The sequence below is a fragment of the Trichosurus vulpecula genome, chromosome 9 (genome assembly GCF_011100635.1).
Source record: "Trichosurus vulpecula isolate mTriVul1 chromosome 9, mTriVul1.pri, whole genome shotgun sequence".
Lineage (NCBI taxonomy): Eukaryota > Metazoa > Chordata > Mammalia > Diprotodontia > Phalangeridae > Trichosurus > Trichosurus vulpecula.
In genome coordinates, this window is record NC_050581.1 from 191,037,598 (window position 1) to 191,057,087 (window position 19,490).

Consider the following 19,490-nt stretch of genomic DNA (forward strand, 5'->3'; position numbering starts at 1 on the left):
GTCACAGAAATACTCCAGATTGGAAGGGGAGAGGGACAGGGACGACGTCACCATCCCTGTAATTTGTCACCATGGCACCACCTCCACTCCCCATGCCAAGCCCTGTGGCTGCCCCTACGGAATGATGAGGAAAACAAGGTCTTGAACTTAGCACAACAGAAATTATCACCTTTGAAAACATCATCGGAAAAACTTTTTTAAAACTAAACCACTGTTTTTTTCTTTGTTCATATGAACAGCCCGGCCTGCGTGCCGAGCGAGGCAGGAAGGCAGCAGCTGCTGTCCAATCCCTCCCCCTCCCTGCTTCCTACTAAAAGACACTCCACGCTAACCACAAAATGTGTGCTTTCCTTTGCTGGGTGGAGATCCCACCCAGCAACAAAACCAAACATTGGATCTGGCTGAGGAGGTGGGGTCAGGAACAGCCTCCCTTCCAGCCAGCCTGGCTGGGAGGGGAGCAGATAGGGCCCAGCCATGAGCGTCCAGAAGGAAGGGCCCCCAAATCCACCACTAAGTTCCTGAGAAAAGGCCCCTGGGCACCTGAGAGCCTCCTCTAGCCACAGCCCAGGCCTCTGTAGTGAGGTCAGGACAGCAACCTGTATTTCTACGGCTCTTGGAAGCTGACCAAGGTCTCTTCTTCCAACCACCTAGGGAGATGAGTGGCCCTAGGTCCCCTTCTAAGGTGACACATCCCGGCTCCTACACCCTCTGATTTAAAGGAAAGATTCTATACTCAGCCAAAATGTGCCCGGCTTATGGGAAAGCAACATGAAATCTTAGGAAGAAGCATGACAAGGTGGGAAGGGAGTGGGAAGAGCCTGGGGTCTGGAATCAGCATCCTCCCTCTGAGGCTTGCAGTCTGGAGGACCCCAGGGTGAAGGTGGAGTCACAGGTGGCCAGGCAGGCTCTGAGGACAATCTTACCTCCACCTTGGAGCGCTCCACTGGCTCTGACTCAAGCCAACCTGTCAGCTGTGTGACCCTAGGTAAGTCATGTAATCTCCCCCCTACCTCCCATGGTTGTTGTGAGGATCAGATAATTGCCAAGTACTTAGCACAGTGCCTGGCACACAGTAGCTGCTGTATTAATGGCAGCTATTCTCTGCAACTCAGTCACAGAGTTGCCCCGGGTCACATGGCTAGTATGTGTCAGAGGTTGGATTTGAACTCGGTGTCCCTGGCTCTGAGGCTCTCTATCCTTTATGTCCCATTGTCTCTCAAATACAAAATATAGAGAGAAAGGAATAAGCGTCTTGCAAAGCTCCTACTTCGTGCCAGGCGCTGCGCTAAGGGCTTCACAAATATCATCTCGATTGAGCTGCCAAACAACCCTGTGACGTAAGTGCTGTTATGATCATCCTCATTTTGTGGTTGAAGAAACCAAGGCAAATAGAAGTTAAGTGCCTTTCCCAGTATCTTGGAGCTCCTGAGCTCTGAGGTCACATTTGAACTCAGGTCCTCCTGACTCTGGCCCCAGCACTTCATCCATTACCCCATCAGTAAGTGGTGGGCCATTCACAATCATGGGGATCAGAAGAGGGCTTGTGTAGAAGATGGCACCGGGTTCATCGTTGAAGGGAGCTGGGGATTCTAAGAGCTGAGGGTGAGGAGACAAAGCATTCTGGGCATGGGAGACAGTGTGGGCAAAGTCAAGAAGCCAGCAGATCATAGCTGTCTATCGGGAAGAGCGTGGGAGCCAGTGCATCAGCACCTCGCAGCGCTAAAAGGGTTAGATGAGGCAGAGTCAGCCCAGAAAAGGAGACCGGAGTCAGACTGTGAAGAACGTTAAATGCCAAAGAGAAGAGCTGGTCCTCCAGCCATGGAGATTTCTTGAGTCACGATGAGACTCGCACTTAGTAACATCATTTGGAAGCTGCGAAGGGGATGGAAGGGCTGGGGCCAGCCTGGAAGGGGCGGGGGGACTGCCTGACAGACCACTGCTATGGGCAGTTTCTCCAAGAAACTAGAGACGATTTGAAATGTGCCATCTCTTTTGTTCAGCGAGAAAATCTGGAGCTCAAGAATCATTCCACAGGCCACCCAACTGCCATATCGCCAAAGCCAGAGAGTCACGGGCTCCACTCACTCATCACACGGGATGTTTCCTCTCCTATTCAGCATTTGCTCTTGTTCTACCCCTCCTCTCCTTCTCGTCCTGTCCCATCCCCTCCCCCCCACTCCCTGTATGTGTGTGTGTGTGTGTGTGTGTGTCTGTCTGTCTCCCTCTCTCTCCCATGATCATCCAGCTGAGATTATATCCACACCCCAGCTGGGAATCTGTGCACCATCATCCTATCACTAAATTGAAACTTCATAATCAGCAGCTCCTGAATTAAAACTCTCCATAGATTTAATGCACACAGAGCAGAGACAGGTCCTGAAGACCTCCAGGCAGCAAGAGGAACAACTGGGAGGCCCAGGAAGGCCCCTTCCCCTTGGCCCCCTCTGTCCCCCCCACCCCCGGCCCTCCGGTTCTCACCAGGCCCAGCGCCCAGGCTGTCCTACACGCTCTCTCTCTCGCTCTCTCTCAGTGCCCATCTTTCTGCCCAGGGACACCGGCCCTCGGGGCATATGGGGATATCCACATACTTAGACAAACATACGCAAAGGGAAGCCGAACAACTAAAGTATCAACCTCAGAGCCAAGAGAGGCTGGGTCCAAGTCCCCCAGCATGTGCTGGGCTCCGGGCAAGGCTCTAAGACTAAGAACCAGCGTGCACTGAAAAGGACTCTCCTCCCCTGGGTGCTCCTATGCCAGGCCCTCGGCCTCTCCCTGGGAGCAGGAGGGACTGAGGAATGCAGGATATGACACCCCCCCACCCCTGCCATTTGCTTGTTTTAGGGACCAAAACCCAGACCACTTTATTGTTGGTATTTACTGATTAATATTTCCTACTTCCTGAAAGCCAGCCTAGAGTAGTGGATAAAGAGCCAGCCTCGGAGTCAGTGAGAGATGAGATCAAGGCCTGTCCCTGACAGACAGGCTGGGGGGTGCAGAAAATGTTCATCTGCACTGGTGGAGGGAGTTTCCTCACCTGGGAATTCCCTAAGCCAGTGTAGCTGCAAGTCCAGTACTAGTCCTCTACTTACGTCTCCCATGGACACTTCAAATATATGATGAGTTAGGCCCAGAATTAACAGAAGGACAGGAGCTAGGAGCCCAGATTTCTCCCTGGAATGAAGAACCATCTTTCTAATACTAATTTCTAATACTACTACCAGAGAATGACATCGACACGTGCGTGAGTCACAGGATGTGACAACGCAAAAAATTTTAAATGACCATCATCAGATCATAGATTTCAAACCAGAAAGGACCGTAGAGGAAATCTGGCCAAGTTCTCTCATTTTACAGATGGAGAAACCGAGGCCCAGCAAGTTGAGGGGCCTTGGCCATGGCCACAGAGATGGGAATTGTTGGAGGTTAGATGTGAACCCCGCTGTTCCTGACTCCGTTAAGCCATGCTGCCTCGCACAGGGGGCTATGGGGAGGAGCATGATGGGTGTGAGCAGGCTGAGCCCTAGCACAAAGAGAAAACCAGGAAAACAGACCAGAGCAAAGGCAGGCAGCTTAGAAAAGACAGTGGCTGGGCTGCATGGCAAGAGTGGAGGGCTGTTGACCAGGGGGCAGCCCCTGGGATCCACCAGCATCTCCGTAACATCAGGACAAAGCCAAGTACATAAGAAGCAGCCCCTGTTGCAAAGTTACAGACCTCAACCCCTTCTTTTTGAGAGATTATCATTGTAAAGCGCTTAGCACAGTGCCTGGCACATAGCAGGCGCTATATTAATGGTAGCTATTCTCTGCAGCTCATGGTCTTAGAGCTGCCTCAAAAAATGAGATGTTCAGTGACTTCCTAGGGTCACATAATTAGTATGTGTCAGAGGCTGGAATCAAACCCAGGTCTTCTTGGCTTTGAGGTTCTCTATCCGTTACGCCACGTTGTCTCTCAAATACAAAATGTAGGGGGAGGGAAATAAGCGTTTTATATAGCGCCTACTATGTGTCACGCACTGTGCTAAATTACAAACGTTATCTCAGTTGATCCTCCCAACAATTCTTCAAGATAAGGGCTATCATCATCATCATCCTCATTTTGCAGTTGAGGAAATAGAGGGCCCGGCTCAGTTCAAATGCTGCCTTCTCCACTAAATCTTTTCTAATGCTCCCAGCTGCTGGTGCCTTCCCCCAAAATACTTTACATTTATTTAGTATATATTCTGAATAGAGCACCTGTTTCAAAAACATTTCCCATGGAGCCTATATACTCATTCCTCCTATTACTTTAAGAGACACATGGAATGCGTGAGATTTGGAAGTTGGGGTTTCTGGGGTTTTGTTTTGTTTTGTTTTTGAGAAACGGAAGAGAGAATTAATGGATATGGTTTCAGAAAAACTGTAGAGGAAGACAGAGAGAAAGGATGAGGAAAAATCTCTTTCTTGGAAGAAGTCAGAAATAACAGTGTCAACTGTTATTTCGTGGAAAGAAGAAACAGGAAGAATTTTATAGAATGAATCTGGAGAAAAACTGTTGAGTATCAGGATTTGAAATAAGCCAAAGACACTTTTCTGGTCATAGCAAGGAAAAAAAAGTGGAGAAAACAGAAGGAAGAAAGATAGATCTTCCTTCCTAATGAAACTTTTAACTTCTGAGAAGAAAATGAAGAGGACTCTAGATGTAAGTATGAGAGCTAATTGAATCAATCACTCTACCCCACTTAAATTAAACAAGATGCTGATGCCTTTATCAGATTTCTGTGGAATCAATCAAAGGCATTAGACAAGGTGCAAAGGGCCTTTAATCAGGTTGGAAAAAAAGTAAAGACCACTGAATGAAATGAAACAGCAGCGACACAGGAAGTGCATTGGAAATAGCAGAAGAGGCCCAGCCATGTCCTATGAGTCTTTGCACAAAACAGTGAGCCAGTTCAGAACGAGTTCAAGTGTTGGGCTAGCCTAGAGGAGAGAGCAGTCTAGCCAAACCTCGAAGAGGAAATCTTTTGAGAAAAGAGCCTCTGTCTCCTCCTTATTCCCTTGACCAGGGGTTGACCCTATAAACTTCAAAGGGTAGAAGGATGTGGACTTTTCTTCAAAAAGCATTGGTTGGGTGACTCCAGAGTGTGTAATGCTCCTGCCAATCAGGTGTTGTCTTCCCAAACCGTGTTATGTACTTCATGCTGTCTCCCCTCTGAGAACGTAAACTCCTTGAGGGAAGGACTATCTCATTTTTTCCTTCGTATCTCCAGGGCCCAACATAAGTTGAGGTTGTTTATCCTTTGTTCTCAAAGAGGACCAATGACATCACTTGCAAGTGAATTGGATTTAAGTGAGGCAGAACTGTGCAGTCACCAGCCTCACTGTCCTCCAGGCATTGGAATCCAGTGGCAAGACAAGAGTCAAGATGACTGGCAGTGGCCCAGCGCCAACACATAGTAGGCCCTTAATAAAGGCTCACTGAGTAACCGATTAATAAATGTCCCACAGGATAGACAGGCCTGATGAGTTGTGACCTGCAGCACTGGAAGGGACATCCACATTGATGAGGTCATGGATCCATTGAGTATTTAATCTTCATGTTCAATGACTGAGAAAGGGCTGATGGGATAACAACACATTAGAAAACTGGCCTAGAGAAAAGTGGGGAAAATTAAGCACACAAAGAATGATGGGAAGACCCATGAAGTAAGACAAATCAAGGTCCACACAGTGAGATGAGTCATTCACACACGGGCTATGATCACATTCAAAACCAGCACTACATTTGCTAAAAGTGACAAAATACTATAAGTACATTAATGGAAAAGAGAATAGAAAAGGATGAGAGCAATGAAACTGTCATTGTGAATATTTTGTTAAAGTTACATATATACATGTATATGTATACATATATAAAGTTTATAAAGTAGATACACACATGCACATATGTATGTATACATTTATATGTGTGCATGTACGTACATAGACAAAACATGGGTTTAAGATATTTAAGCTTAAACATCTAGGACACCATATGTATGTTTACACAGTATATTGTATCTCTACGCATGCATTTAGTCAAATGTACATAATTTTCATTGGGGATCTTATTTCATTTGCTTTTTGCTTATTTGTAGCAGGGATTACCAACTTTATAATGAAAAGCATTTTCGCCTCAGTCAGGACATATCATTCTCTGAAAGGGCCTCCACATTTTATAAATCCCGATGCATTTCACCAATCTCACCTTTCCCAGCAGGGCTCAAGGCAACACTTATGTGTCCTAAAGATGCTAAGAAACACAAGGCTCGTAAATGCATCATTCCTTTTAGAAAGGGGGCTGTGAACAGAAGCCTAGCTGTCCATGCTGGTGATCAACCACTCTCCATTGTTAAGGGCTCATGCCATCCAATAGCAGAAGCCCTCTGAGCCTCGATCCCTTCTTTTATGGATGGGTGTCATCTCCCCAACTTGAGGACGAGCTCCTCTTCTGTGTCCAAGGGTCTCCAGTGTAGTTCACACACAGTACTTCGAATGTACTCAACAGACACAAGCTGACTGATAAGCGCTGAATTCGCTCATTGTCCATCCCCACTCCCTACTACAGATACGTGTGTTTTCTGGGAGTCTCCTACATTTAGATAGGGGCAACACCGGGGAGCTTCCTTGCCAGCCAGACCCACGACGCTGCTGCTCTCCAGCCCTCTTCAGATCTGGTCTCCATCTGTGTGCCCATCCTCCCTCCCCCTGCCTTCCTACTCTAGCAGAGAACAGTGATCAAATCAACACGACCCTTCCTAGAAAGGATGAGTCTATTGCCCTCCAAGTCCCTTCACCAGCCCTGTGACTTCCCTGGCCACCACTGCCCTGTTAGAGTATAAGCTTCTGGAGGGCAAAAACAAAGGCTTTTTGGTATTTGTATCTCCAACAACCCTCACGATGTCCCGCACATAGTAAGCACTTAATAAACGCTTTTCCATTCATTCAGTCATTCCACAGACATCCAGACATTCCAAAAGCCCCTCCCAGGGCCAGGAGAAGAGTCGATCCCAGCTCAAAGGAAGCTGCCCCGGGGTCAGTGTCACCTCCTTGCTGCGCCCCATACCAGAAGCAAGACTGAACTCAAGCTGCCATGGCAGTGCCCAGGGGGTGGGCAGCTTTCACACCCTAAGTGGCACTGAGCAAGCCAATCCACCAAAGCCCACATGAGACAAAGCCCCAGTTAATGCCTGAATGCACCTGACCAAACACCGGACACAAGGAAAGCTTGCTTTCTACTCAATCACTCTAAGAGAAAAACCAAGCCTTGTGAGGCTGACTTTTGCATTGTCGCTCCCAAGCCTGCACATTGAAGAATAAGACCAGGACTGGCCTAAACAGTGCCTGGACACTCTGGCGTGTGTATACCAGAAGGAAGCGTGATTTCATCACTCCCTGAAGATCGCACCCTATTTATAACTTAGTAGATGGTTCCAAGGGAGGTCCATGAGGCCCAGGGTTAATAACAGAGGAAGGATTAGAACCCAGGTCTTGCCACCTCCAAGTCCAGAGCGTCTTGCCAATCTGCCACTCTGCCTCTCAACCACTGTTGTACCATTAAATATAGGGTACCTCAAAAGTCTTAGGGCAGCTTTACCTTCAAAGGGGCATCCCCATGAGCCCCACCACAAATTACCATGGAATACTGGGCCACAATCCCGTCAGCATCTCCGTGGTAGATGTACACAGCTCCTACAAAGTCATTTTCTTTAGGTGCCCCAATGGCGACATCTGAGGAAAGAAGAAGCACCAGGGACAGAAAAGTGAGAACACTCCAAAGGATGAATACAGCTCCCCCTACACTTATTATGACTCAGCCCCTTTACACCAGAATGACTTGGTTCTTGGAAACACAATCAGCCTGCCTGGTGAATTAAATGTGAGCTTTTTGTGGATATGGAGGAATTTTTATTGTTGAGTCATTTCAGCCGTGTCTGACTCTTCATGACCCCTGTGGGGCTTTCTTGGCAGAGATGCCAGAGGGTTTGCCATTTCCTTCTCCGGCGTGTTTTACAGATGAGGAAACTGAGGCAAATAAGGCAAAGTGATTTGCCCAGGTTCACACAGCTAGGAAGTATCTGAAGAAATTTTTAATGAGCATCAAAGAGCCCAACTGAAGCTGAGAAGACAGTAAAGAGGTGGGGGCTTTAGAGATTCTCTGCCTTTTGCTTCCTCCAAGACAGGAAAGAGAGCAGCTGCTCAGCACCTGAAGAGTGAATAGAAACCACGGCCACCAGTGCTAACTGGTCAAAGGGCGAGAGGAAAGAGATGCAGCTTCCCCTGGTGAGCCCCAGAAGCCAGTCGCACAAGCTGGCCACGCAGACAGCCATACATGCCAGCCACACTGGCCGGCCACACAGGCAAGGAAGGACCCAGGGAAACAACTATGACATAGTTTAACAAAAAAAGAAAAAAGAAAAAATCCCTCTCCTATTAATTGATGGCTATTGAATTAATCCCTGCTTCACTCCCCTCCTTCCCCAAACTTCTCATAAGAAATGTGGGTTTGTGATAGATAAAAAATAGAACCAGAATCTCAAACACCTAAATCCTCACACACCAGAACTAGTAATTATCACAAGGTCACAGCACCGGAGAGACAGAGGGCCCTCACAGGCAAATTACAGATGGGTAAACTGAGGCTGACAAAAGGAACATCCCCTGTAGAATCATTGGCTGATAGGACCTTTCAAGGTATCCCGGGATTATCGACGTCAAGCTAGCAGGAACTTTACAGCTGACTTTCCAGATGAGCAAACCTCATTTTACAGAGGAGACAGGCCCAGAGACACTTAGCTACATAACAGCACCTCCCTCCAGGGTTGTTGTGAGGACCAAATGATATAAGAAGTGTAAAGCACTTGGGACAGTGCCTGGCACAGAGTAGGCACCATATAAAAGTTAGCCATCATTATTTTTAAGTCAAAGAGGTATTAAGGAGCAGGGATGAGATCTGAACACACATCCTCCTGGTCTGATTCCAATATTCTTCCTGCCTCTCAATTCAATAAAAGCTAAAATGCTGTAACTTTGTGAAAGCCACAGAGACTAGCTGAGTTGATCTGAGGGAGACTGCCCCAATCTTAGGCACGTGGCTCACCGGCTACATTCTCTCATCCTCCAGTCATTGAGGCCTTCATACTGGGCTTCAGAAGGTAGGAGGTAGAGAGAGAGAAGGGACCTTGAGGGTCACTCGGTGAGCATTGGAGGTGAGATTTGAATCCAAGGCCTGTGATTTCCCCATGTCGAGTATCCAGTGTCTACCCACTGGATCGTGAATTCACTGAGAGCAGGGCTTGCCTTCCACCTCTCTCTATATCCCCAGCATTTAGCATAGGGCCAGCTCACATCACATGCTTAATAAATGATCACCAACTGACCGTAGCGTGTGTTTGTACAAAGTTGTTCACACACTGTCTCCCCCAATAGACCATGAGCTCCTTGAGAGAAGGAACTGTCTTTAGCCTTCCTTTATACACCCACTACTCAGGGCTGTGCCGGGCACACAGTCTGTATTTAATAAATGCTTACACCACTACCAAGCTTGTTTGCACAGAGCTGTTTGCCTGTTACCTCCCCCAAGAGTGCTTAGGATGGTGCCTGGCACATAAGTGCATAAAACTGACTTAAGTGATGATAGAGGCAGGCATATGTGCTCCTACAGGCACATGCATGCTGAAATGCTGAATGATGCTCACTCAAACCCAGCATGGGAGCAAACCATGACCAGAGAAGTGTAGCCAGGCATGGAGGACAAAGGGTATAAGAAGCAAGGGCCGCCTGGTTGACATTCCCTGGGATAAGAGGCCCCAGGCCTGGACAGCCAGATGTCAGTAACTGAGGATGGAGATATAAAACAAGAGGCAGAAATCATTGATTTCAGGAAATAAATATCAGTGAGTTAAAAAAAAAAAAAAGGAAAAAAGTGAATAACAAAACTGCACTTTCTCTACAGAGTTCAGCTCTAGTCCCCAGCCTTTCCTAGGCAGATTCAGATCTCGTGCCTTGAGGCGGGAGGGCCGATACTCAGATCCCATTTCTATCCTAAATAGAAGGTTCTCCCACGAGATACTAGACACCACCCTTCAAGTGCGTCACCCCCTGACCTGGGAACCCGTCGTCATCCATGTCCCCCAGCGCAGCGATGCTCTCCCCAAAGTGGGCGTTGTAGACACGGTCACCATCCAGGACCAGCTGCTCTTCCAGGGCCCCCTAGGAAACAGGAAATGGGACAGGCTAAGGAAAACAGAGCCGGGTCAGTTACCCATTGAGCCTCCCTCCTCAAGCACACCAGCCATAGGACCACGGCAGCTGCTGTCTCACTGAGAGGATCCATTTGCCTGTTCTGTCTGAGGGGAAAGACGGTTAGCCACGGGAACCACGGGATGAGAAACTTGGGAGCTGGGATTTCACCTGGGTACGGAGCTCTGGCTTTAGGCATTCCGGGTCCAATGCAAGTTAGAACCCACTTATGACTGAAGAGAGAAATCCTAAGGAATTGCTTGAGGGCCTAAATGACCTATCTGGGGTAAGCACAGTGTCTGGTACAGAATCAGTGCTTCAAAAACGCTTGGTGACAGATAGAGAGACGTATGTATACAAGAAGAGGGGGGGAGGGGGAGGAGGAGGAGGAGGAAAGAGGTTTGAAGCACGCTAGGAATTCTAGGAGGTGGGTGTAAGCAGAAATGGCATCCTAGGCAGGGGGGAGCAGCCTATGCAAAGGCCCAGAGACGGGAATCACAAGAAGACCAGCTTGGTTAGATGGAAGAGTGTGGGAAGGAAAGTGATACACAATGAGGCTGAGAGGTGGGTTGGAGCCAGGCTGTCAAGGGCTGATTGAGGAGTCTGTATTTGATCCTAAGGACAAAATGAAGCCCTGAAAGCTTCCCAATATAAGAAATAACATCATCACCCTTGCACTTTGGGGGACATCACAACACTTAGCACAACGCCTGGCATACAGAAGGCATGTAATAAATGTTTATTGACTGACCAATATCATATCCTAAGAACACAGCCCAGTGCCTGGCACAAAATAGGTGCTTAATTAATGTTTATTGAAGTCTTACTGGCAACACATGTAAATATTGTGGTATGCACACGATACACGGACGATGAATCCAGAGAGGGGTGGGAGGCCAGGTGTGCACCTGCTGGACCCAGGTCAATCATTATTACTACTTTATGGCATCATCCATCCCGCCTCCCCCGCTCCGCCAGGCCCCAGACTCACGTTTCCTCTGTTAATGTAGACGGTGACTTGACCCTCGTCCCTGATCTCAGAAAACATGGGCGCGCCGACCAGCAGGTCCGAGAGGCCGTCCGAGTTCAGGTCAACTGCACATAAGGAGGAGCCAAAGTAAGAGCCCATCTGCAACCAAGGCGAGTCACAACAGAGCATTCAGTAGGTGCCACACACACGCTGCTTTGACTTCATTCGCTTTAGGCCCCCCAGAGTACGAGCTCCCTGGGGCAGGACTGGGGCTACGTGACTGGGATCCAAAGTCAGGGTTCTTCACCTGGGGCCCATAAACGTGGGGGGTTTAATGATATTTTAATAACTACCACACAATATTACTGGTTCCTTCGTAATACTGTGCATTTTATTTTATGTATTTAAGGTTGTGATTCTGAGAAGAGGTCCACACGCTTCACCAGACTGACTGACCGGGGGGGGGGGGGGGGGGGGGGGGGGCAGCACAAAGAACCACTAAGAAGCCCGGCTCTGAGGTGGAGAATGGGCCATGGCTGCCCTGGACTGGCTGCTGAGTCAAGGGCTCACAAACCCAGCGGTGCAAGGGGACTTGGAGTCATGGAGGCACATCCCCTTGTTTTACAGGTGAATAAACTGAGGCCCAGAGAGGAAAAGCAGCTTGCCCGAGGTCACAGGACCAGTGTTACTGGATCACAGATGGAGAGTAAGACGAGGTCTCCGAGAACATCTGGCCCAAGGCCCCCATGGCAGCATGGTGCTGTTATAGATTTAGAGCCAGAAGAGCTGAGTTCAGATCTCACCACTGGTACTTATTCGCCATGTGGCCACAGGCAAGTCACTTAATCAGTCCCCTCATCCACCAAATGGACAAAATGGTGCCTATAATGGAGTAGCTATGAGGGTCAAATGGCAGAATAAACTAATGAAACCTAGGGGGAAGATGCAGGAAAAAAACATTTAAAAAACTATAAAACGGACAAAGTGTCTTAGTGTCAACCTAAACAAGCCTCACTTTACACTCGGGTGAATAGATGTGATAGCGGGTATGTGAAAGAACTCGCCAGCCTTGAAGTGCATCAATCATTCCCATTTTACAGATGAGTACACTGAGGTCCAAAGGGTTCACTGGCTTGCCCAAGGCCACAGAGCTAATAAATACAGGACCTATCATAGGCACAGAGAAATAAAACTACAAGGGATAACAGAAGCCACTTGGTCCACCCCCTTCCTGACTGATGAAAAACTTGTCCAACATTACACAGCTATGATATCAGAAGCAGGATTTAAACCCACATCCTCTAACCTCCAGTGCTTAGTACAGTGCCCAGCACACAGCAGGTACTTAATAAATGCTTTTGACTTGACTCAACTCCAAAACCAGCAGTGGAAACAGTGCCTTCTCACACAGGGAAGACTAGCAGCAATTTTTAGAAACTTAATGAACCTGAGACAAGAACTAAATATCTCCAAGGGCCTTCACTGGAATTACACCCTACCCCAGGAAGGATTATTTTTTAAAGTTCCTCCAGGGAATAGTCTTCTAAAAACGCTCACTAAGGTTGCAAGTGCAGTCAATAACCATGATAAATGTGCCTCATTTATCACAAAATCAGGACTATAAATTTGTCAGGGCCAAGACAACTGGGGGAACCAACAGTCCCAAGCTGGAGCCAGCCTGGGAGAGACAGGCTGCACCAGGAAACAACTGAACTGATCCCTCCATCATTCAAGCTTAGGAAAAACCAGGCTGTGAATGTGTGAGCTCATGGGAGAATGAAGGCTGCGGCCCACAAGACTCCTCTCCGAGGAGGGCACAGGCCAGGCCAAGAATTTTTTTCCACTTGGAATATAAACCAACATCCATTATGTTAAAACAGAAATAAATTATTCCCAGGACATATAAAATTCAAATCCTTTTTATTTTTAGTTGATAAATATAAACACCTCCCTTCATATTTTTAGTCTCTTTGACAGAATCACAGGCTCTCGGAGCCAGAAGGGACCTCAGAAAGTTACTGAATCCAACCTCTCTTGCTTTACAGATGAGGAAGCTGAGGTGCACATAGTGAACATCAAAAGTAGGATTTGAACCCAGAGCCACCGACCCCAGAAGCCAGTACTCTTTCCAATATACCAGCTGAACAAGAATACCTCAACCACATGGCCAGCATACAGTTAACGGGCCTCCACTTCCATATTTCCAATGATGAAGAACTCTCTACCACTCAAGGTGTCCGTCCCATCACACTTTGGGGCAGCTTTACCTCTTAATATCATATACTCATAAGATGATAAACCTAGAGCCAGAAGAGACCCCAGAAACCAATCTAGTCCAATTCCCTCATCTCAAGATGAAATCTGCCTCCCTGCAACTTCTATCCATTATTCTAAGGTCAAGAAAAACAAGCCAAGTCTCTCTCTCCACACAACAATATTTCAAATACTCAAAGACAGTAATCGTGTCACCCTTGAGTTTTCTCAAGCTAAGCACCCCTAGTTCCTCCCGCCAGTCCTCATAAGGCATGGTGCCCAGGCCTTTAACTACCCTCAGAGTCTTCGTCTAGGCCTATTCTGAACTCACACTTTGCCAATTTCGTTCCTAAAACGTGGTGCCCACAACAGAACGTAATGCTCCGAATGTGGTCTGAGGAGGACAGAGAACAGCAGAGCTCTCAGCTCCCTCTTTCTGGACAAGTGCTTCTAGGGACATAAAGCCTAAGCTTCCACTAGCACTGTAGGCTGTCACATCACACTTCTAACTCATACTGAGCCTGAGTCCACTAACACTCCCAGACAGACTCTTGTCCAACCCTGTCTCTCCCATTTTAAAACTGTACAGCTGATTTTCTGAATCCTCTGGTTTTCAGCTCCCTTTTATGTGCTGTCTTCTCCCTTCCCTGAGGGCAGAGGCTGTCCTGTCTACTTGGCGTTCTATCCCCAGCACAATGCTCGTCACATAGTAAGCACTTAGGAAATGCTTACTGATTTATTGACTTTGATAGGGAGCCAGCCTTGGAGTCAGAAGACCAGCCTCTGATGTATGCTGGCTGTGTGACCGTATAGCTCCAGGAAACTAACCCTAGAAGTCACAGAAAACTGCCAACCTGTGTTGGTTGAGGGAGCTTCCTCCTGGGTGAATGAAATCATAGGTCTGTTTCCCCATCCCTAAAGTTCTCCATTCATCTCTACTTAATTTCTTCTTCTTAAATTTGGCCAGTCAGTGATCACTGCTTCCCTTTCCAGATGCTCACAGACCATCCCTTTATTGACCTGCTTCAGTGTACAGCCTGAAGAGTCAAAAGCCAATGCGTACTTTTGAAAATCTGAACACTCGCCCATATCTGTCCTGTGGAGACTCCCTGTTTGTCCACAGTCTTTCAAAAAAGAGCAGCAGCTCAACATGCACATGTGACCCTGCCACCACCCTAGTGCAGGCAGGCTCCCATCATCTCATACCTGGACAACTGTAATAGCCTTTGGGGCAGGGGTGGGGAGTGTCTGCCTGCCTCATGTCTCCCCACTCCATTCCATCCTCTATTCAATTGCTAACGTGATCTTCCTAAAGTGCAAGCCTGACCATGTCAGCCCCCTGCCCAACTCAAGAAGCTCTGATGGCTCCCTATTGCATCCAGGATCTTAGGAAAGTCCTTCATAACCCAGCCCTCCCCCCACCTTTTCACTCTTCTTACACCTTATTCACCCCCAACTCCTCTGTGATCCAGTGACACTGGGCTCCTTGCTGCTTCTCATGCAAGTCCACACCTGGGAAGCCCTCCCTCTGCATCTTGGCCTTCTCTGGTTTCCTCTCCCCTCCACTGCTCTCCCCACAGAAAACATGTTTTTCTCTTTCTTTGTACATGTTCCCTTTGTTAGCACAGAACCTGGCACATAGTAGGTACTTAATAAATGCTTGCTTGATGACTTGACTTTCACTGGCCTAGGATGTGATTCATCTAATGTGCCCTGGTGACTGGGATGCATTTCAAATGCTCTCTGGGCACTGGAGGCTAAGTTCATTTAAATGCCATAGATGGTTATAAGAGGTCCACTGCCAGCAGCTGAAGCCAGTCCCAGGAAGGCTTGGGTACCAGGCAGCCCAGATTTCCTTCCCCATGTGATACTGAGGCTGCCGCTCCTCCTCTGCCACCTCCCTCAGGGTGAGAGCTCAAGAGAGGCATGGAAATGAGTACCTGAGGGAGGGCCGAGGAGTCACTGGGCAGCTGCCCCACCCCCACCCCCACTATCCTCTCCAGCCCCTTTTGGAGATCTCTAAAGAGGCAACAACACCCTGCTGATTCAGCCCTGGGTGGGCAAGTGAGCCGGCAGAGGGTAAGGGAACCAGCATGTGGCAGGCAAGCACTACGGGCAGAACACAGGACCTAGGGCAAAAATCAAAGTCTGCATGAAGCTGCTGGGCAGAGAGGTGGACGAAGGGCCAGACATGGAGTGAAGGAGACCTGCCTCCCACCATCACCCTCTCAGCCTTGGTTTCCTCATCTGTCGAATGAGGAAGCTAATCGCTTCACAAACTTTAAATCACTATATGAGAGCTAATTATCAAAGGGACAATTCCTGCCCCAAAGGAGCTCATGGGTCACTTGGGAGCTGGGCCCATACACACTGATGCTACACAACATGGTGTGATACCTAGAAAATCGGAAGAGATGTGAAGACAGCCCTGACAGGAGAGTGGACGACCATATTCTCCAGCCCATCCCCAAGGGAACCATTTCTTTGGTTCCAGTACGCCATTTAACTTGGCATCTTCCTAAGTGCACAGACATTCTAATATGGACGTTTCCTTGCCTGATTCTGATATGCAAATGCTTGGGATACTTGGTTAATTCACTAAAAGGCCTTCTACAAGATCAGAGACGACTCGTAGATACACGTTGTTAGGGCATAAATTCTGCTCCCATGCCCGTCCCCAGTGAGACATGACATAGTCCAGTACAAAGATCTAGCTCGGGGCAAGTCACGTGGCCACTCTAAAGCTCTGTTTCCTTATCTCTAAATTGGTCAGAAAGGCTAGGTTAGATGGCTTCTGAGATCTGTTCTGGTTCTAAATCTGTGATCCCAGGATCTTAAGTAAGTCATGCAGATTAACTAGGGACGGAAGAAAAAGCAACATGTGGGAGAGGAGAGGAGCAACATGTCCAATGATGGAGAAGAACCCAAAGATCAGAGGCAGGTTAGGAACATCAGCAAGAGGAATATATACAAGTCAGGAGCCAAGATGGCGTCTGGAAAGCAGGGACTAGCATGAGCTCCCCGCCGAGTCCCTCCAAAAACCTATAAAAAATGGCTCTGAACCAATTCTAGAACTGCAGAACCCTCAAAACAGCAGAGGGAAGCAGGGCTCCAGCCCAGGACAGCCTGGATGGTCTCTGGGTAAGGTCTATCCCACATGGAGCTAGGAGCAGAGCAGAGCCCAGCGTGAGCAGCGGAGACCAACCACACCAGGAGCCAGGCAGAGCGTGCCCTAGCACCCTGAATCAGTGAGCTGCAGCAGTTACCAGGCTTCTGAACCCACAAACACCAAAGACAACAGAGAAGGTTAGTGGGAAAAGCTGTGGGGGTGGAAGGAGTTCGCCCAGCCCCAGGCCCACCTGGTGGGAGGAATTAAGTGGCGGATCAGAGCAGGAGTGCACAGCCTGCTGAAGATCTAAGTCCAGTCTGGGTTGGGGGTTCTTGGGGAAGGAGGAGTGCTGGTGTGGCAGAGCTGGCGCACCACCCCCCCAAGCGTGGAACATGGAACTCTTTAGTCTACAAGCAGTCATACCCTGCTGAAAAACTCAAGGGTCATATTAGTTGGCTGGGAATATGGCCAGGCAGCGAAAACGCACCCTGATTCAGTCTCAGACTTTGGAATCCTACTTTGGTGACAAAGAAGACCAAAACATACAGCAAGAAGAAGTCAACAAAGTCAAAGCACCTACAATAAAAGCCTCCAAGAAAAACATGGAAGAGCTCAAAAAGGATTTGGAAAAGCAAGTTAGAGAAGTAGAGGAAAAGTTGGGAAGAGAAATGAGAAAGATGCAAGAAGACCATGAAAAACAAGTCAATGACTTGCTAAAGGAGACCCAAAAAAATACTGAAAAATACACTGAAGAAAATAACACCTTAAAAAATAGACTAACTCATATGACAAAAGAGCTCCAAAAAGCCTATGAGGAGAAGAATGCCTTGAAAGGCAGAATTAGCCAAATGGAAAAGGAGGTCCAAAAGACCACTGAAGAAAATACTACCTTAAAAATTAGATTGGAGCAAGTGGAAGCTAGTGACTTGATGAGAAATCAAGATATTCTAAAACAGAACCAAAGGAATGAAAAAATGGAAGACAATGTGAAATATCTCATTGGAAAAACCACTGACCTGGAAAACAGATCCAGGAGAGATAATTTAAAAATTATTGGACTACCTGAAAGTCATGATCAACAAAAGAGCCTAGATATCATCTTTCAAGAAATTATCAAGGAGAACTGCCCTGATATTCTAGAGCCACAGGGCAAAATAGAAATTGAAAGAATCCACCGATCGCCTCCTCAAATAGATCCCAAAAGGAAAACTCCTAGAAATATTGTCACCAAATTCCAGAGCTCCCAGATCAAGGAGAAAATACTGCAAACAGCCAGAAAGAAACAATTTGAGTATTGTGGAAACCCAATCAGAATAACCCAGGATCTGGCAGCTTCTACATTAAGAGATCAAAGGGCTTGGAATACGATATTCCAGAGGTCAATGGAGCTAGGATGAAAACCAAGAATCACCTACCCAGCAAAAGTGAGTATCATGCTCCAAGGCAAAATATGGACTTTCAATAAAATAGAGGACTTTCAAGCTTTCTCAGTGAAAAGACCAGAGCCGAATAGAAAATTTGACTTTCAAACACAAGAATCAAGAGAAGCATGAAAAGGTAATTGAGAAAAAGATCAAGAAAAAGAAACTGCAAGGGACTTACTAAAGTTGAACTGTTTTGTTTACATTCCTACATGGAAAGATGATGTGTGTAATTCATGAGACCTCAGTATTAGGGTAGCTGAAGAGAATATGTATATATATATATATATATATATATATATATATATATATATATATATATATATATATATATATATATATATATATATGTATATGTGAGTGTGTATGTATGTATATATCTATGTGTGTGTGTATATATATATACATATGTGTATATATATATATATACACATATATATAAGAGAGAGAGAGAGAGAGAGAGGGCGGGCATAGGGTGAGTTGAAGATGAAGGGATAATATCTAAAAGAAATAAAATCAAATTAAGGGATGAGAGAGGAATATATTGAGAGAGGGAGATAGGGAGAGATAGAATGGGGTAAATTATCTCGCATAAAAGTGGCAAGAAAAAACAGTTCTGTAGGAAGAGAAGAGAAGGCAGGTGAGGGAGGAATGAGTGAATCTTGCTCTCATCAGATTTGGCCTGAGGAGGGAATACCATACATACTCAACTGGGTATCTTACCCCACAGGAAAAAAGGAGGAAGAAGAAGATAAAAAAGGGGGGATGATAGAAGGGAGGGCAGATGGGGGTGGAGGTAATCAAAAACAAACACTTTCGAAAGGGGACAGGGTCAAGGAAGAAAATTCAATAAAGGGGGATAGGTTAGGAAGGAGCAAAATATAGTGAGTCTTTCACAACATGAGTATTGTCGAAGGGTTATACATAATGATACGCATGTGGCCTATGTTGAATTGCTTGACTTCTTGGGGAGAGTGGGTGGGAAGGGAAGAGGGGAGAGAATTTGGAACTCAAAGTTTTAAAAACAGAGGTTCAAAAACAAAAACAAAAAAGTTTTTGCATTCAACTGGAAAATAAGATATACACAGGCAATGGGGCGTAGAAATTTATCTTGCCCTACAAGAAAGAAAGGGAAAAGGGGATGGGAGGGGAGTGAGGTGACAGAAGGGAGGGCTGACTGGGGATCAGGGCAACCAGAATATACGCCATCTTGGAGTGGGAGGAGGGCAGAAATGGGGAGAAAATTTGTAATTCAAACTCTTGCGAAAATCAATGCTGAAAACTAAATATATTAAATAAAAAAAATGCAACTGAAAAAAAAGGAACATCAGCAAGTGGATGGAGGGGAGAAGGGACCTCAGGGGCCATCTAGTCCACCTCATACCTACACGAGAATCCCCCAAACAACAGGTGCCCACCCAGCCCCCTAATTGAAGACCTCCTGTGATGTGACAGGGAACTCACTCCCTCTCCAGGCAGC

General features: G+C 47.0%; 1 protein-coding gene across 1 annotated transcript in view; it reads right to left on the minus strand.

Moving 5' to 3' along the window:
* The window catches only part of ITGA9 (integrin subunit alpha 9), a 349,120-nt gene that overhangs the window by 276,436 nt on the left and 53,194 nt on the right, over window positions 1-19,490 (minus strand). Inside the window, exons 9-11 of the mRNA XM_036738550.1 lie at window positions 11,249-11,386; window positions 10,122-10,227; window positions 7,652-7,746 (exon numbers count right to left, since the gene is read on the minus strand). Of these exons, the coding sequence (XP_036594445.1) occupies window positions 7,652-7,746; window positions 10,122-10,227; window positions 11,249-11,386 (339 nt within the window). The remainder of the gene's footprint in view (window positions 1-7,651; window positions 7,747-10,121; window positions 10,228-11,248; window positions 11,387-19,490) is intronic.